At 39.3% G+C, this 12,602-nt stretch overlaps 1 protein-coding gene across 1 annotated transcript in view; it reads left to right on the top strand.

The window, feature by feature from the left end:
* Nucleotides 1-4,441: 4,441 nt before the first annotated feature.
* Nucleotides 4,442-12,602, top strand: part of LOC102998746 (cytochrome b-c1 complex subunit 2, mitochondrial) — a 30,645-nt gene continuing 22,484 nt past the window's right edge. Inside the window, exons 1-7 of the mRNA XM_007189961.3 lie at nt 4,442-4,594; nt 7,169-7,252; nt 7,350-7,499; nt 8,456-8,520; nt 9,862-9,918; nt 10,136-10,260; nt 12,241-12,338. Of these exons, the coding sequence (XP_007190023.1) occupies nt 4,562-4,594; nt 7,169-7,252; nt 7,350-7,499; nt 8,456-8,520; nt 9,862-9,918; nt 10,136-10,260; nt 12,241-12,338 (612 nt within the window). The 5' untranslated portion in view covers nt 4,442-4,561. The remainder of the gene's footprint in view (nt 4,595-7,168; nt 7,253-7,349; nt 7,500-8,455; nt 8,521-9,861; nt 9,919-10,135; nt 10,261-12,240; nt 12,339-12,602) is intronic.

Raw genomic sequence — 12,602 nt, 5'->3', positions numbered from 1 at the left:
AAATTGATAAACCTTTAGCCACACTCATCAAGAAAGACGGAGAGGACTCAAATCAACAAAAAGAGAAATGAAAAAGGAGAAGTTACAACAGACACTGCAGAAATACAAAGCATCCTAAGACACTACTACAAGCAACTCTATGCCAATAAAATGGACAACCTGGAAGAAATGGACAAATTCTTAGAAAGGTATAACCTTCCAAGACTGAACAAGGAAGAAATAGAAAATATGAACAGACCAATCACAAGTAATGAAATTGAAACTGTGATTAAAAATCTTCCAACAAACGAAAGTCCAGGACCAGATGGCTTCACAGGTGAATTCTATCATTTAGAGAAGAGCTAACAGCCATCCTTCTCAAACTCTTCTAAAAAACTGCAGAGGAGGGAACACTCCCAAACTCATTCTACAAGGCCACCATCACCCTGATACCAAAACCAGACAGAGATACTACAAAAGAAGAAAATTACAGACCAATATCACTGATGAAAACAGGTGCAAAAATCCTCAACAAAATACTAGCAAACAGAATCCAACAACACATTAAAAGGATCATACACCATGATCAAGTGGGATTTATCCCAGGGATGCAAGGATTCTTCAATATATGTGAATCAATAAATGTGACACACCATATTAACAAAGTGAATAATAAAAACCATATGATCATCTCAACAGATGCAGAAAAAGCTTTTGACAAAATTCAACACCCATTTATGATAAAAACTCTCCAGAAAGCGGGCATAGAGGGAACCTACCTCAACATAATAAAGGCCATATACGACAAGCCCACAGCAAACATCATTCTCAATGGTGAAAAACTGAAAGCATTTCCTCTAAGATCAGGAACAAGACAAGGATGTCCACTCTCGCCACTATTATTCAACAGTTTTGGAAGTCCTAGCCATGGCAATCAGAGAAGAAAAAGAAAGAAAAGGAATACAAATTGGTAAAGAAGAAGTACAATTGTCACTTTTTGTAGATGACATGATACTATACATAGAGAATCCTAAAGATGTCACCAGAAAACTGCTAGAGCGAATGAATGAATTTAGTAAAGTTGCAGGATACAAAATTAATGCACAGAAATCTCTTGCAGTCCTATACACTAATGATGAAAAATCTGAAAGAGAAATTAAGGAAACACTCCCATTCACCACTGCAACAAAAAGAATAAAATACCTAGGAAAAAACCTACCTAAGGAGGTAAAAGACCTGTACTCAGAAAACTATAAGACACTAATGAAAGAAATCAAAGATGACACAAACAGATGGAGAGATATACCATGTTTTTGGATTGGAAGAATCAATATTGTGAAAATGACTATACTACCCAAAGCAATCTACAGATTCAATGCAATCCCTATCAAATTACCAATGGCATTTTTTACAGAACTAGAACAAAAAATCTTAAAATTTGTATGGAGACACAAAAGACTCTGAATAGCAAAGGCAATCTTGAGGGAAAAAAATGGAGCTGGAGGAATCAGACTCCCTCACTTCAGACTATACTACAAAGCTACAGCAATCAAGACAATATGGTCCTGACAGAAAACAGAAATATAGATCAATGGAACAGGATAGAAAGCCCAGAGGTAAACCCACGCACCTATGGTCAACTAATCTATGACAAAAGAGGCAAGGATATACAATGGACAAAAGACAGTCTCTTCAATAAGTGGTGCTGGGAAAACTGGACAGCTACATGTAAAAGAATGAAATTAGAACACTCCTTAACACCATACACAAAAATAAACTCAAAATGCATTAGAGACCTAAATGTAAGACCAGACACTATAAAACTCTTAGAGAAAAGCATAGGCAGAACACTCTTTGACATAAATCACAGCAAGATCTTTTTTGACCCACCTCCTAGAGTAATGGAAATAAAAACAAAAATAAACAAATGGGACCGAATGAAATTTAAAAGCTTTTGCACAGCAAAGGAAACTATAAACAAGATGAAAAGACAACCCTCACAATGGGAGAAAATATTTGCAAATGAATCAACGGACAAAGGATTAATCTCCAAAATACATAAACAGCTCATGCAGCTCAACGTTAAAAACACAAACAACCCAATCAAAAAATGGGCAGAAGACCTAAATAGACATCTCTCCAAAGAAGACATACAGATGGCAAAGAGGCACACGAAAAGCTGCTCAACATCACTAATTATTAGAGAAATGCAAATCAACACTACATGAGGTATCACCTCACACAGGTTAGAATGGGCATCATCAGAAAATCTATAAACAACAAATGCTGGAGAGGGTGTGGAGAAAAGGGAACCCTCTTGCACTGTTGATGGGAATGTAAATTGATACAGCCACTATGGAGACCAGTACAGAGGTTCCTTAAAAAACTAAAACTAGAATTACCATATGATCCAGCAATCCTACTACAGGGCATAACCCCGAGAAAACCATAATTCAAAAAGACACATGCACCCCAATGTTCACTGCAGCACTATTTACAATAACCAGGGCATGGAAGCAACCTAAATTCCCATCGACAGACGAATGGATAAAGAAGATGTGGTACATATATACAATGGAATATTACTCAGCCATAAAAAGGAACGAAATTGGGTGATTTATAGAGATGTGGATGGACCTAGAGACTGTCATACAGAGTGAAGGAAGTCAGAAAGAGAAAAACAAATATCATATATTAACACACATATGTGGAATCTAGAAAAATGGTACAGATGAACCGGTTTGCAAGGCAGAAATAGAGACACAGATGTAGAGAACAAACGTATGGACACCAAGGGGGGAAAGCGGGGGAGAGCGATGGGATTAAAAAATTAAAAAAAAGTACTGGAGACAGAGATTTGTATGCCATGTTAATCAATTTGAACTTTATCCTGAAAAACATGGGAAATCATTGAAAAAGTTTAAGCAGGTGGGTGACTTGATCAGCAAAATGTTTCTCAAACTTCACTCATTATAACACCTTCATGATTTTTGCCTTATCTTCATATCACCTGTAGTTAATTTACTTAATGTTGTTTAAACCAACCTTTTATTCTTTTACAAACGTATGTCAAGAGGAAACTCATTACCACCATTGCTTGCCATAATAAACATTCAAAATAAATATATAACTATTAAAGTAGAACAATCTTCATTTATGTACCAGCTTTAAATCATCTTATGCACCACTGTGTAACTCTACCACAGTTTTGTGCCAGATTCTTAAGGTCTGTTTGTTTTAATATATTTTGGCCGCACCACCCGTGGCTTGCGGGATCTCTCTTCCTGACCAAGGACTGAATCCATGACAGCGCCGACTCTTAACCACTAGGCCACCAGGGAACTCCTGCCGGATTCTTAATGACCGGGTCTTAGATGTCACCTGGAATCTCCTGTTAGAGAACCACTTGTAAGTGTGAAGAAATTCGGACACAGGCCGAGGGCATAAATTTTGTCTACGCTCTGTAACGCCTACAACCAGCCCTTATGAAATTTTAATGTGCATACGAATCACCTCGGGACCTTGTAAAACTCAGATTTTGATCCATTATGTAATCTGAAGATTCTGCATTTCTAACAAACCCCTAAATGACATTAATGTTGGTTTCCCAACCACGCAACGTTGCAAGGTACGAGATTATACGTCCCTTAAGGGGAGGGACCGTGCCTTAATCTTTAGTATAGTGTCTGGCACAGGCAACTTATTAGCTAACACTCGTTGAAGACAGCACAAAATTTTCTTCCCACAAAAGCAGTCACGTGACTCTCCATATGCAGGCTTCAGATCAGAAGTCTCTCTCACATACACACCACTACTATTCAAAAACACTTTAATTTTTCTAAGACAAAACTATATTTCAGGTTTTATTTTCTACGTAATCTCAGCCTAGAATATAAACTCCATGAGACCAGAGACCTTAGTCGTTTAAGTATTTCCTAGGTTTCGGTCTCGCCTATGTGTGTCCCCGGCCTGGTCTGGGAGTTGGAGCGGCAAATTCATTGGACAAGGGCTCTGTTCCTATGGAGCTAATGAGCTAGTGAGGACCTCACCAAGCAAGAGGCGATCACACCCGGCTTCAAAGCCTATGTCTCTGCAGAAGGGCAGATAGGGAGAAGTCTCCTAAATCCGCCGGCTTCCACGGTGCAGGAAGTCCTGAAGTTCAGAAGGCTGGAGCCCAGAGGCCACGGGTGGAATCCGGCGAACCGGGGCTCTTTCATTGGACAGCCCGGATCGGAAGAATCCAAACTGGAGGGGGGGGTTGCGATGGGCTGTCGCAGACGTAGAAGAGGATTACAGAGCGGATATCCGGGCCAGAAAGAGAACCCCAAAAGCGGTAACTTAAATTATCTTCTGAAAACTGCGTTACGAAATTATGCGTCTCCCTATCCTGCGTCTTGGAGGAGTTGGACTATTCCAACCTCCTCCAAGGAGCAGTAGAGTGCGGTCGGTCGTATAGAGAGTACCCTCACGTAGGAGGCGTGGGAAAGAGTGTCGCGGGGCAGTCTGGGCCGCTCCCGCCGTCGGCCGCCATCTTGCTTTACTCTAAGGAGGCCGTGACCGCGGGTCAGAGCAATCTTGAGCCATGAAGCTAATAGCCAGAGCCGGATCCCTCTCGGTGAGCACAGCTGGCGGGCTTGGGGGAGGGTGGGGGAGCAGATTGTCAGCAAGGTTATACGGACCGGAGGTGCCTGGTTTGGGATCCCGGGGCCTTGGGTTTTGTTCTGCCCTTCAGGTGAATCCTGCCGGCCAAGTGGGCTGCAGGCTGGGTGGATCGGGCGTTGGAGGGCCAGCTTGTGCTCTGAGCAGAGGAGACTTAATGCTGGAAAACCTGAAGAGAGGGGAAGGGCTTAAGAGCGGAGGTGCAGCGACTCGGGTGGAGACACCTTTGAAGGTCACTGCTGCACTTGGCGTGCAGAAGGAGGCCGGCGTAGACCTAGTCCCCCATCCCTAACCTATCAACTGCGGCCTCCGCTTCTTGGCGTATCACGGAGCATCAGCTTCCCCAACGGTTAAGCGTATCACGGAACATCAGCTTCCCCAACGGTTAAGTAGGCTTATGAGTAAAATCATAAGGAAGAAATGAGCTAATGCCTTTATAGCTTTTTTCACTGTGCCTGGAACTTGATTGTTACTGTGGTGTCCTGGCTGTATAAAGTGTGCTTTTCTTGATCTCTTGTTAGAGTTTATCCAGGAGGGTTTCTTGGCGTGCCTTCTAGAGCTTCTTAAGGCTCCTCCTTCAAGCCCGAGTGAAACACAGCTCTCGCTTGGGGAAAACTCCTCTAGGGTCAGTGTTATATCATTGTGAACCGGTGGTTGTCAAGGGGGGACAGTCTCAGTCTCTGAGATTAAAAAAGTTCAGCGAGGCCAATTTTGCCCCCCAGGGGACAGTTGGAAATGTATCTAGAGACATTTTTGGTTGTAACAGCCTTGGGGGGGAGTGCTACTGCTGAACATCCTACGGTGTACAAAGCCACCCACAACAAAGAATTTTCCAGCCCAAAGTGCCAAGAGTACCTGGGTTACTGAGTAACCTAGTAACCTGCTAGAAGGAGGTGCAGAAGACCGGGGAATGGAGTTTCCCTGTGCTTAATGTTTAAATAGATAAAATATGAATTATACAAATGGCTGTAATTTAGGCTGTAATTCTCTTACCCTTCTTAGCACCCCTAGACTAACCAGTGATTAATAATCCTTAGAGAGAAGCCCGGTTAGACTGGCAAAAGGCCCCAAAAGCTCTTCCTCCATTGCATCCATCCCCACCTTCCAGTAGAAAAAAGAACTCAAAGATAACAGAGTTGAAGAGGACCAATGTAAACAAATTGCAATAAGCTTGAAAGCAATTGTTGTTTCTACTTATAACACTTATTTTACATAAGAATAAATTTATACATCTTTTGTTATTTAAACAAAATAGTAGTTGTATGGACAATTACTAGGATAATTCTTTGCAGCAGATTTGAATGGGACAAATTATAGGAAGTACTTAACCAACAAAGTATCACTGTTCAGGCACATTTGAGAGGAGAGCACCTAAATGTACCTTAGCAATGGAACTATGGATTATTTGAACTGCTGTGCCCATGTATCTTAAATTTTTTACTTTCTGGAAAATCAAAAGCTAGAATCAATAGTAGGGTTAACTATACCACACCCAGGAAATGAAATTGATGATGATAAAGCAAAGCTAATTGGAATTTATAATTTGAAAGCATTAACAGGAAATGAAAGCTAGGAACCAGCTTATCGATAGTATAGCATTGATGCTGAATGCACAACAAACAGCCGTCCTGGACAACATGGAGTAGAGGCATTGCAGCCTCTGAGGGGGGGTCCTTGGGAAACTCTAGCAGCATGTTCGTTTGATCCTGGGAATACCAAGGATTAACTCTCAACATATCTACTAGTAACCTTAAGATCCTTAGACATAATCAAAATGCATTCTGTGGCATTGTATATCATTTGCCAAAAAAAAAACTGAATAAAGTTATGCATTTTGGATCCATTATCTGACATTTAAGAGGAGCCCTTTACCCTTCCAGTGGCTGCATATTATATATACTGAGAATCTACTATGGATGAAGCTATTGTTAATCTCAGGGTATATTAGTCAAAGAAGATAAAACCTTTGGTTGTGTAGTCTTAATGTAGCACAGAAGAGAGTGAAGATACTATGGGAAATATTGGGGGCGGAGGAAGTTTTCTTTGATATACTTTGTCTTTTTTAAAGATTACTAAACTGATTAAGGAAATGAAGTCATATTGGAAAATAGACTAAAAAGATGAGACTCTTTGGGCAGATAAGGGAAGCAATAATGCTGAAATCTATAAAAGGGTATGAATGTGGCTATTCCACACTTTTTCAAAAAATTCCAAAGCATTAGAGCTAGAAAGGACCACTTGAAGTTTTAATAAGGTAGTTAAAAGGTAAAAGAAAATACAGTAGTTCTTTACATAGTACGAAATGAACATGTTCAACTCAGTATTCCTTCAGGCTCTACAAATCACAAATAACTAGAGATTTAAGAGTAGCATGGGTAAACTGGTGGGTAGTAATTTCATAGTAAAGTTAATCAGCTAAATCCTCCCATGGAGTTCTTTTACCACTGAACACCCTCTATTGCTTGGGCCCACTTGGATACAATGCACTATTCTTTTGAGAAATGTGGTAACCTGTCTTTTTTGTGTTTAGAGATTTTATTCCCTCAAAGTTGCTCCCAAAGCTAAAGCCACAGCTGCCCCTGCAGGAGCGCCTCCACATCCTCAGGACCTTGAGGTTAGTCCCACTGAGTTGCTCACTGGACACATATGTGCCTTACTGTCCTTGGTAATATAAAGACATTAATCACATCCCTACTTTATTTTAAATACAGTTTACCAAATTACCAAATGGTTTAGTGATTGCTTCTCTCGAAAACTATGCTCCTGCATCAAGAATTGGTTTGTTCATTAAAGCAGGCAGCAGATATGAGGACTCCAACAATTTAGGAACCTCTCATTTGCTTCGTCTTGCATCCAGTTTGGTAAGCATCTTTACTACCTCAGTATGTTTAGAAATCTGTGGCACCTTGGTCCTACAGAAAAGAAAAACTAAAAGCAACATCCCTATATTAGTTTCCTGGAGCTGCCATAACAAATTACTGCAAACAGGGTGGCTTAAACAACAGGAATTTATCCTCTCACAGTTCTAGAGCCTAGAAGTCAAAGTCAAGGTGTCAGTAGAGCCGTGCTCGCTCTAAAGGCTCTAGGAAGAATCTTGCCTTGTCTCTCCTAGCTTCTGGTGGTTGCCAGCAATCCTTGGCATTCCTTGGCTTGCGGCTGCATCATTCCAATATCTGCCCCTGTTCTCACATGGCCCTCTCTGTGTCTCTGTGTCCAAATATCCCTCTTATTGAATTTTTCCAGTCATATTAGATTTAGGGCCCACTCTAATCCAGCATGACCTCATTTTAAATGTTTATGTCTGCGAAGGCTATTTCCAAATAAGGTCACATTTGCAGGTTCTGGGTGGACATGAATTTGGGGGACACTTTCAACCTAGTACAGTTCCCTAATATATCATGAAAAACCACAGGATATTTACCATAGAGAAGCATTAAATTAGTGTCCATCCGAATGTTAGTGCTAGAGCATAAGAAATCAGTAAAAAACAAAATTTTTAATTTTAAAAAAGAAGTGCCAGAAACGGAAAGAAAATTACTCTTTCTCATATGCAGATCTCTTTCAGAATAAATGGATGAATCCAGTAAGCTTGTATTTGATAATGGAATTTTTACCTAAATGTACTTTATATAAAAATCTATACTTGTGCTTTTTGGTCAACTTTGTTTTATAATTCTTAAACTAAAAAGGATTCACTATTCGGTTAGCGTTCCTTTTGAATTTAATGACAATTAGACTTTAGATTTTGAAATAAAGTGATGTTTGGCAAGCTTAGCGTTAAAAAACTACTAAAAACAATTGTTTTTTCATTTCTAAGACTACAAAAGGAGCTTCATCTTTCAAGATAACCCGTGGAATTGAAGCAGTTGGTGGCAAATTAAGGTTTGTTAAAAATAAGTAATCGGAAATAGTGAAAACACCAGAAGATAATCAATTGTAAAGGAACTTCTCTCTGTTATCAAGGTGGTTAACAATTTCTTAAGGCACAAGAAGGAAAAGACTGATGAATTTGACTGCATAAAATGTAAAACATCTTTATGCAAGTAACTAGGAATAGATATTTGCAACATATGTAACATGGAGAGGATTATTTGGAAAAATAAAAAACTACAAATTAGGAAAAAACAACCAAAGAGTAAATGGACAGACAGAGGAGAGGAACAGGCTGTTCCCAGAAGAGGAAGCCAGAAACAATGATCTTTACATAAAATCAACAGTGTGATACCATTTTATACTGCTGATGGGAGTATAAATTGATACATCTACATAGGAAAGAATCAAGGAATATCTATTAATATTGAAAATGAGCATATTCTACAACCTAACAGTTTTTAATCCACATGCACAAAGGGATTCTTTATCGTTATTGAGACCGGAAACAATCTAAATGCCTATCTTTAAAGAGATGGATAAGTGAAGTATGATGTAGTAATATGCTGGGACTACTACACAGCAGTTAAGGAATGAACTCAATCTGTTTCAGCATAGCAGACTTAAAAACAAAATGTTTTGTGGAAAAACAAGTTTCAAGATTTTTTTAAGGTATGAGAATTTTAACAAAATAATATGTAATGCCTATGATTATGTTTGTCTCTAGAGTGGGAGAAAGTGTGAGAGTTAGCCTGGGAATGGTACAAAGAGATCTGCAACTTTAAAGTTGCCCTTTTTTTTAAGTTGTGGTAAAATATACTTAATGTAAAATTTACCATCTTTTATTGTATAGTTCTATGGCAATAAGTGTCATTAAGCAACCATCACCACCACCCATGTCCAGAATGTTTTCATCTTCCCCAACTGAAACTCTGTAGCTATTAAACACTAACTCCCCATTCCCCTCTTCCCCCGGCCCCAGGCAACCACCATTCTGTGTTCTCTTTCTATGATTTTGACTACTCTAGGTACCTCGTATCAGTGGGATCATACAGTATTTGTTGTCCTTTCATGACTGACTGACTTCACTTAGCAAAATGTCTTCAAGGTTTATCCATGTGTAACATGTCAGGATTTTCTTCCTTTTTTTTAAGGTTGAAATATTTGTGGTTTTCTTAAGATTTTTTAAAATATTTTTTAAATTTAGTTGAGTGTATTTTTGTTATACTATTATTTATACTTTATGTACTTCAAAATAATTTTTTCCAAAAGAACTGGTTGATTTAACGAAGATATAAGGGAAAGCTTGTTCTTCTGATTTAGATAATTCACTGTAATTTATTTTTGACTCAGTGTGATTTCAACAAGGGAAAACATGGCTTATACTGTGGAATGCCTGCGGGATGATGTGTAAGTACCTTTGTGTGTTTAGAACATCTGCTTTTAAAGAAATACTAAGTTGCTCAGTTGTAGTCTTTTTTAATGTAGCATTATGACCTCTGATGTTGGTTTCGGATTATTAGTCACAAACTGCCTAAAGTTTAATAATGAGAGCAATACAGTTATGTAGAATGGATGTTGGTTTTAAATTTTTGACTGGTAACTCTTATCTTCATGTCTTCTGTAGTGATATTCTAATGGAGTTCCTGCTCAACGTCACCACAGCACCAGAATTTCGTCGCTGGGAGGTAGCTGCCGTTCAGCCTCAGCTAAGGATTGACAAAGCTGTGGCTTTTCAGAATCCACAGACTCGTAAGTACACTTTCAGATTATATTCCATTGTTTCTAAGATACTGGGTTTTTAAGAAGATCAATTTGTAGAAGGATAAAATTGCTATTGAAATTCTTTTTCTCCTTGGGTTTGAAAATACCCTCTCCAAAAATTTGTCCACTTTTTAAAACATATTGTGCATTTCTAAACATTTGTATTGTTATTTTTCATCTTTGATAGCAAGTAAATTGACTATAGAATCCTAGGCCTTTTGCCTGTGTCGTCCCCCTCCCCCTCCCCCCCATCTCCCCACCCATCCACCCTACCGCCCACCCCACCCCACCCCTGGTGTTTTTTCAGTGGTTGTTTTGCTTACACTAAATCTGGCAGCAGTTTATTGTTGCTGCTGTTGTTATTGTTTAGCCAACTCACTTTTATTGTGTCTTTCCAAAGTAATCAACTTAATTTAAAAAAAAAAAACTTTTTTGTATTCATATTTGTGTTTATGTAATGTTTAGTTATTTAATCTTGACAAGCACATCTGGCAAAACAAATCTTTAAAAAAAGCACCACATTCTCAGAAGTCATAGCACTTCTGGTAGGAGCGGAAGTGTGCAGGTAGACCACTGAGGTGTAAGCAGGTGACCAGCTGCAGGGGCTCAGAATGGGATGGACTTCTCAGATGCAGGCCTGTCAAGAGAGGGTCTCCTGTCAAGTGTCTGGAACATAATGAGTGCTTGGTTCCTGTTAGCTCATATTATTTCATGGAGATAACTTTGTTACTCCAGACCTCTACCAAAGAAATAGATAGAATGGTAAAATTGTACTAAAGATGATTTCAGTGTCCAGAGTAGCTTTCTTCCCCACTGGTAGCAGTGAGGCTGCAGCCCTTATCCTTTCTGCCTGGACAGTTATTGTAGTCTACTGGCTTGTGTCTCTGCCCCCAGGTGTACATCTTCCATCAATGGCAATGTACATCTTAGGTTGCCATTACAGCGATCCTTCTGACATGAAAATCCAGTGAAAATCCTTTAAAGGCAAACTCTTTAACTTAGCATATATGGTAACTAATAATCTGGCCCCTGCCTCCCTCCCTTGTTTCTTGCTCTCTTTCCCTCCTAGCTGCAATTCCGCTTTGAATCAGACTGTTGTCATACTTTATGCCTTTGTCTGTGTCCTCTGCCTCTCTGCCTGAAATGCTGTTCCCAGATCATTCACCTGGGAAACACCTACTCATTCTGTAAGACTCATCCCAAATTTTACTTTTATTACTCCTTTCCAATTCCCACTGCCCTTCCCTAGTGTCCCCGCTGCACTTTTGATATACTACTAACATCACACCCATAATACTTTATTTTACGGTTTTTCCCTCTCAACATTTTGAGGGCACACATGTGTCTTACTGGTCTCTGTATTTCCAGCACAGTGCCTGGCATGGAGGGACGCCCAAATAATAAGCAAATAAAAGAGACATACCTCAAGCAAAGGCACTGAACCAGGAAAGTAGGAACAGTGCCAGGGAGGTGTACAATTTGGCAGTAGCATTTGACCCCTGTAAGCTAGTAATATGACCTAACACTGATACTTTCATATCTCCTCTTACCCTGACGACTCCCTTGTTACCTCGAGAGGGAATCTAGAAGTAAGCAAAATTCAGATTAGATGACTTAATCAAGGTCACACGACAAATCAGTGGCAGAACTGTAATTAGATTCAGACTTCTGTATCTAAAACCCGTATATGGTTTCCAGATGATACCAGGTCGATTAAAGTTAGAGAAGAGTTTAGGTGGACTCTGACATTTAGAAGCTGCTATCATAGAAACTCTTATTTTTCTCAGCACATTCGAGTGGCAGAATTTTAACAGTTCCTAGAGGTTAAATGAAAGTATATTTTCATTCCTCTTAATACTTGAATTCGATGACCAAAGTTGTATAGTTTAATTGCTTTCTAGGCTCTAAACGTCGTGTTGTCTTTATTTAAATCACACTTCTGTAACTGCTTCTTTACTTATTTTACAGACGTCATTGAAAATTTGCATGCTGCAGCTTACCGAAATGCCTTGGCTAATTCCTTATATTGTCCTGATTATAGGATTGGAAAAGTGACACCAGACGAGGTACTGATAAAACACATTACATTTTTTTAAAATTTTTTAATTTAATTTAATTTATTTTTTTATACAGCAAGATCTTATTAGTCATCAATTTTATACACATCAGTGTATACATGTCAATCCCATTCGCCCAATTCAGCACACCACCACCACCACCCCCCCGCGGCTTTATCCCCTTGGTGTCCATACGTTTGTTCTCTACATCTGTGTCTCAATTTCTGCCCTGCAAACTGGTTCATCTGTACCATTTTTCTAGGTTCCACATAT

Source organism: Balaenoptera acutorostrata, chromosome 15, assembly GCF_949987535.1.
Source record: "Balaenoptera acutorostrata chromosome 15, mBalAcu1.1, whole genome shotgun sequence".
NCBI classification, from domain to species: domain Eukaryota; kingdom Metazoa; phylum Chordata; class Mammalia; order Artiodactyla; family Balaenopteridae; genus Balaenoptera; species Balaenoptera acutorostrata.
This window is presented reverse-complemented; position numbering and strand designations above follow the sequence as displayed.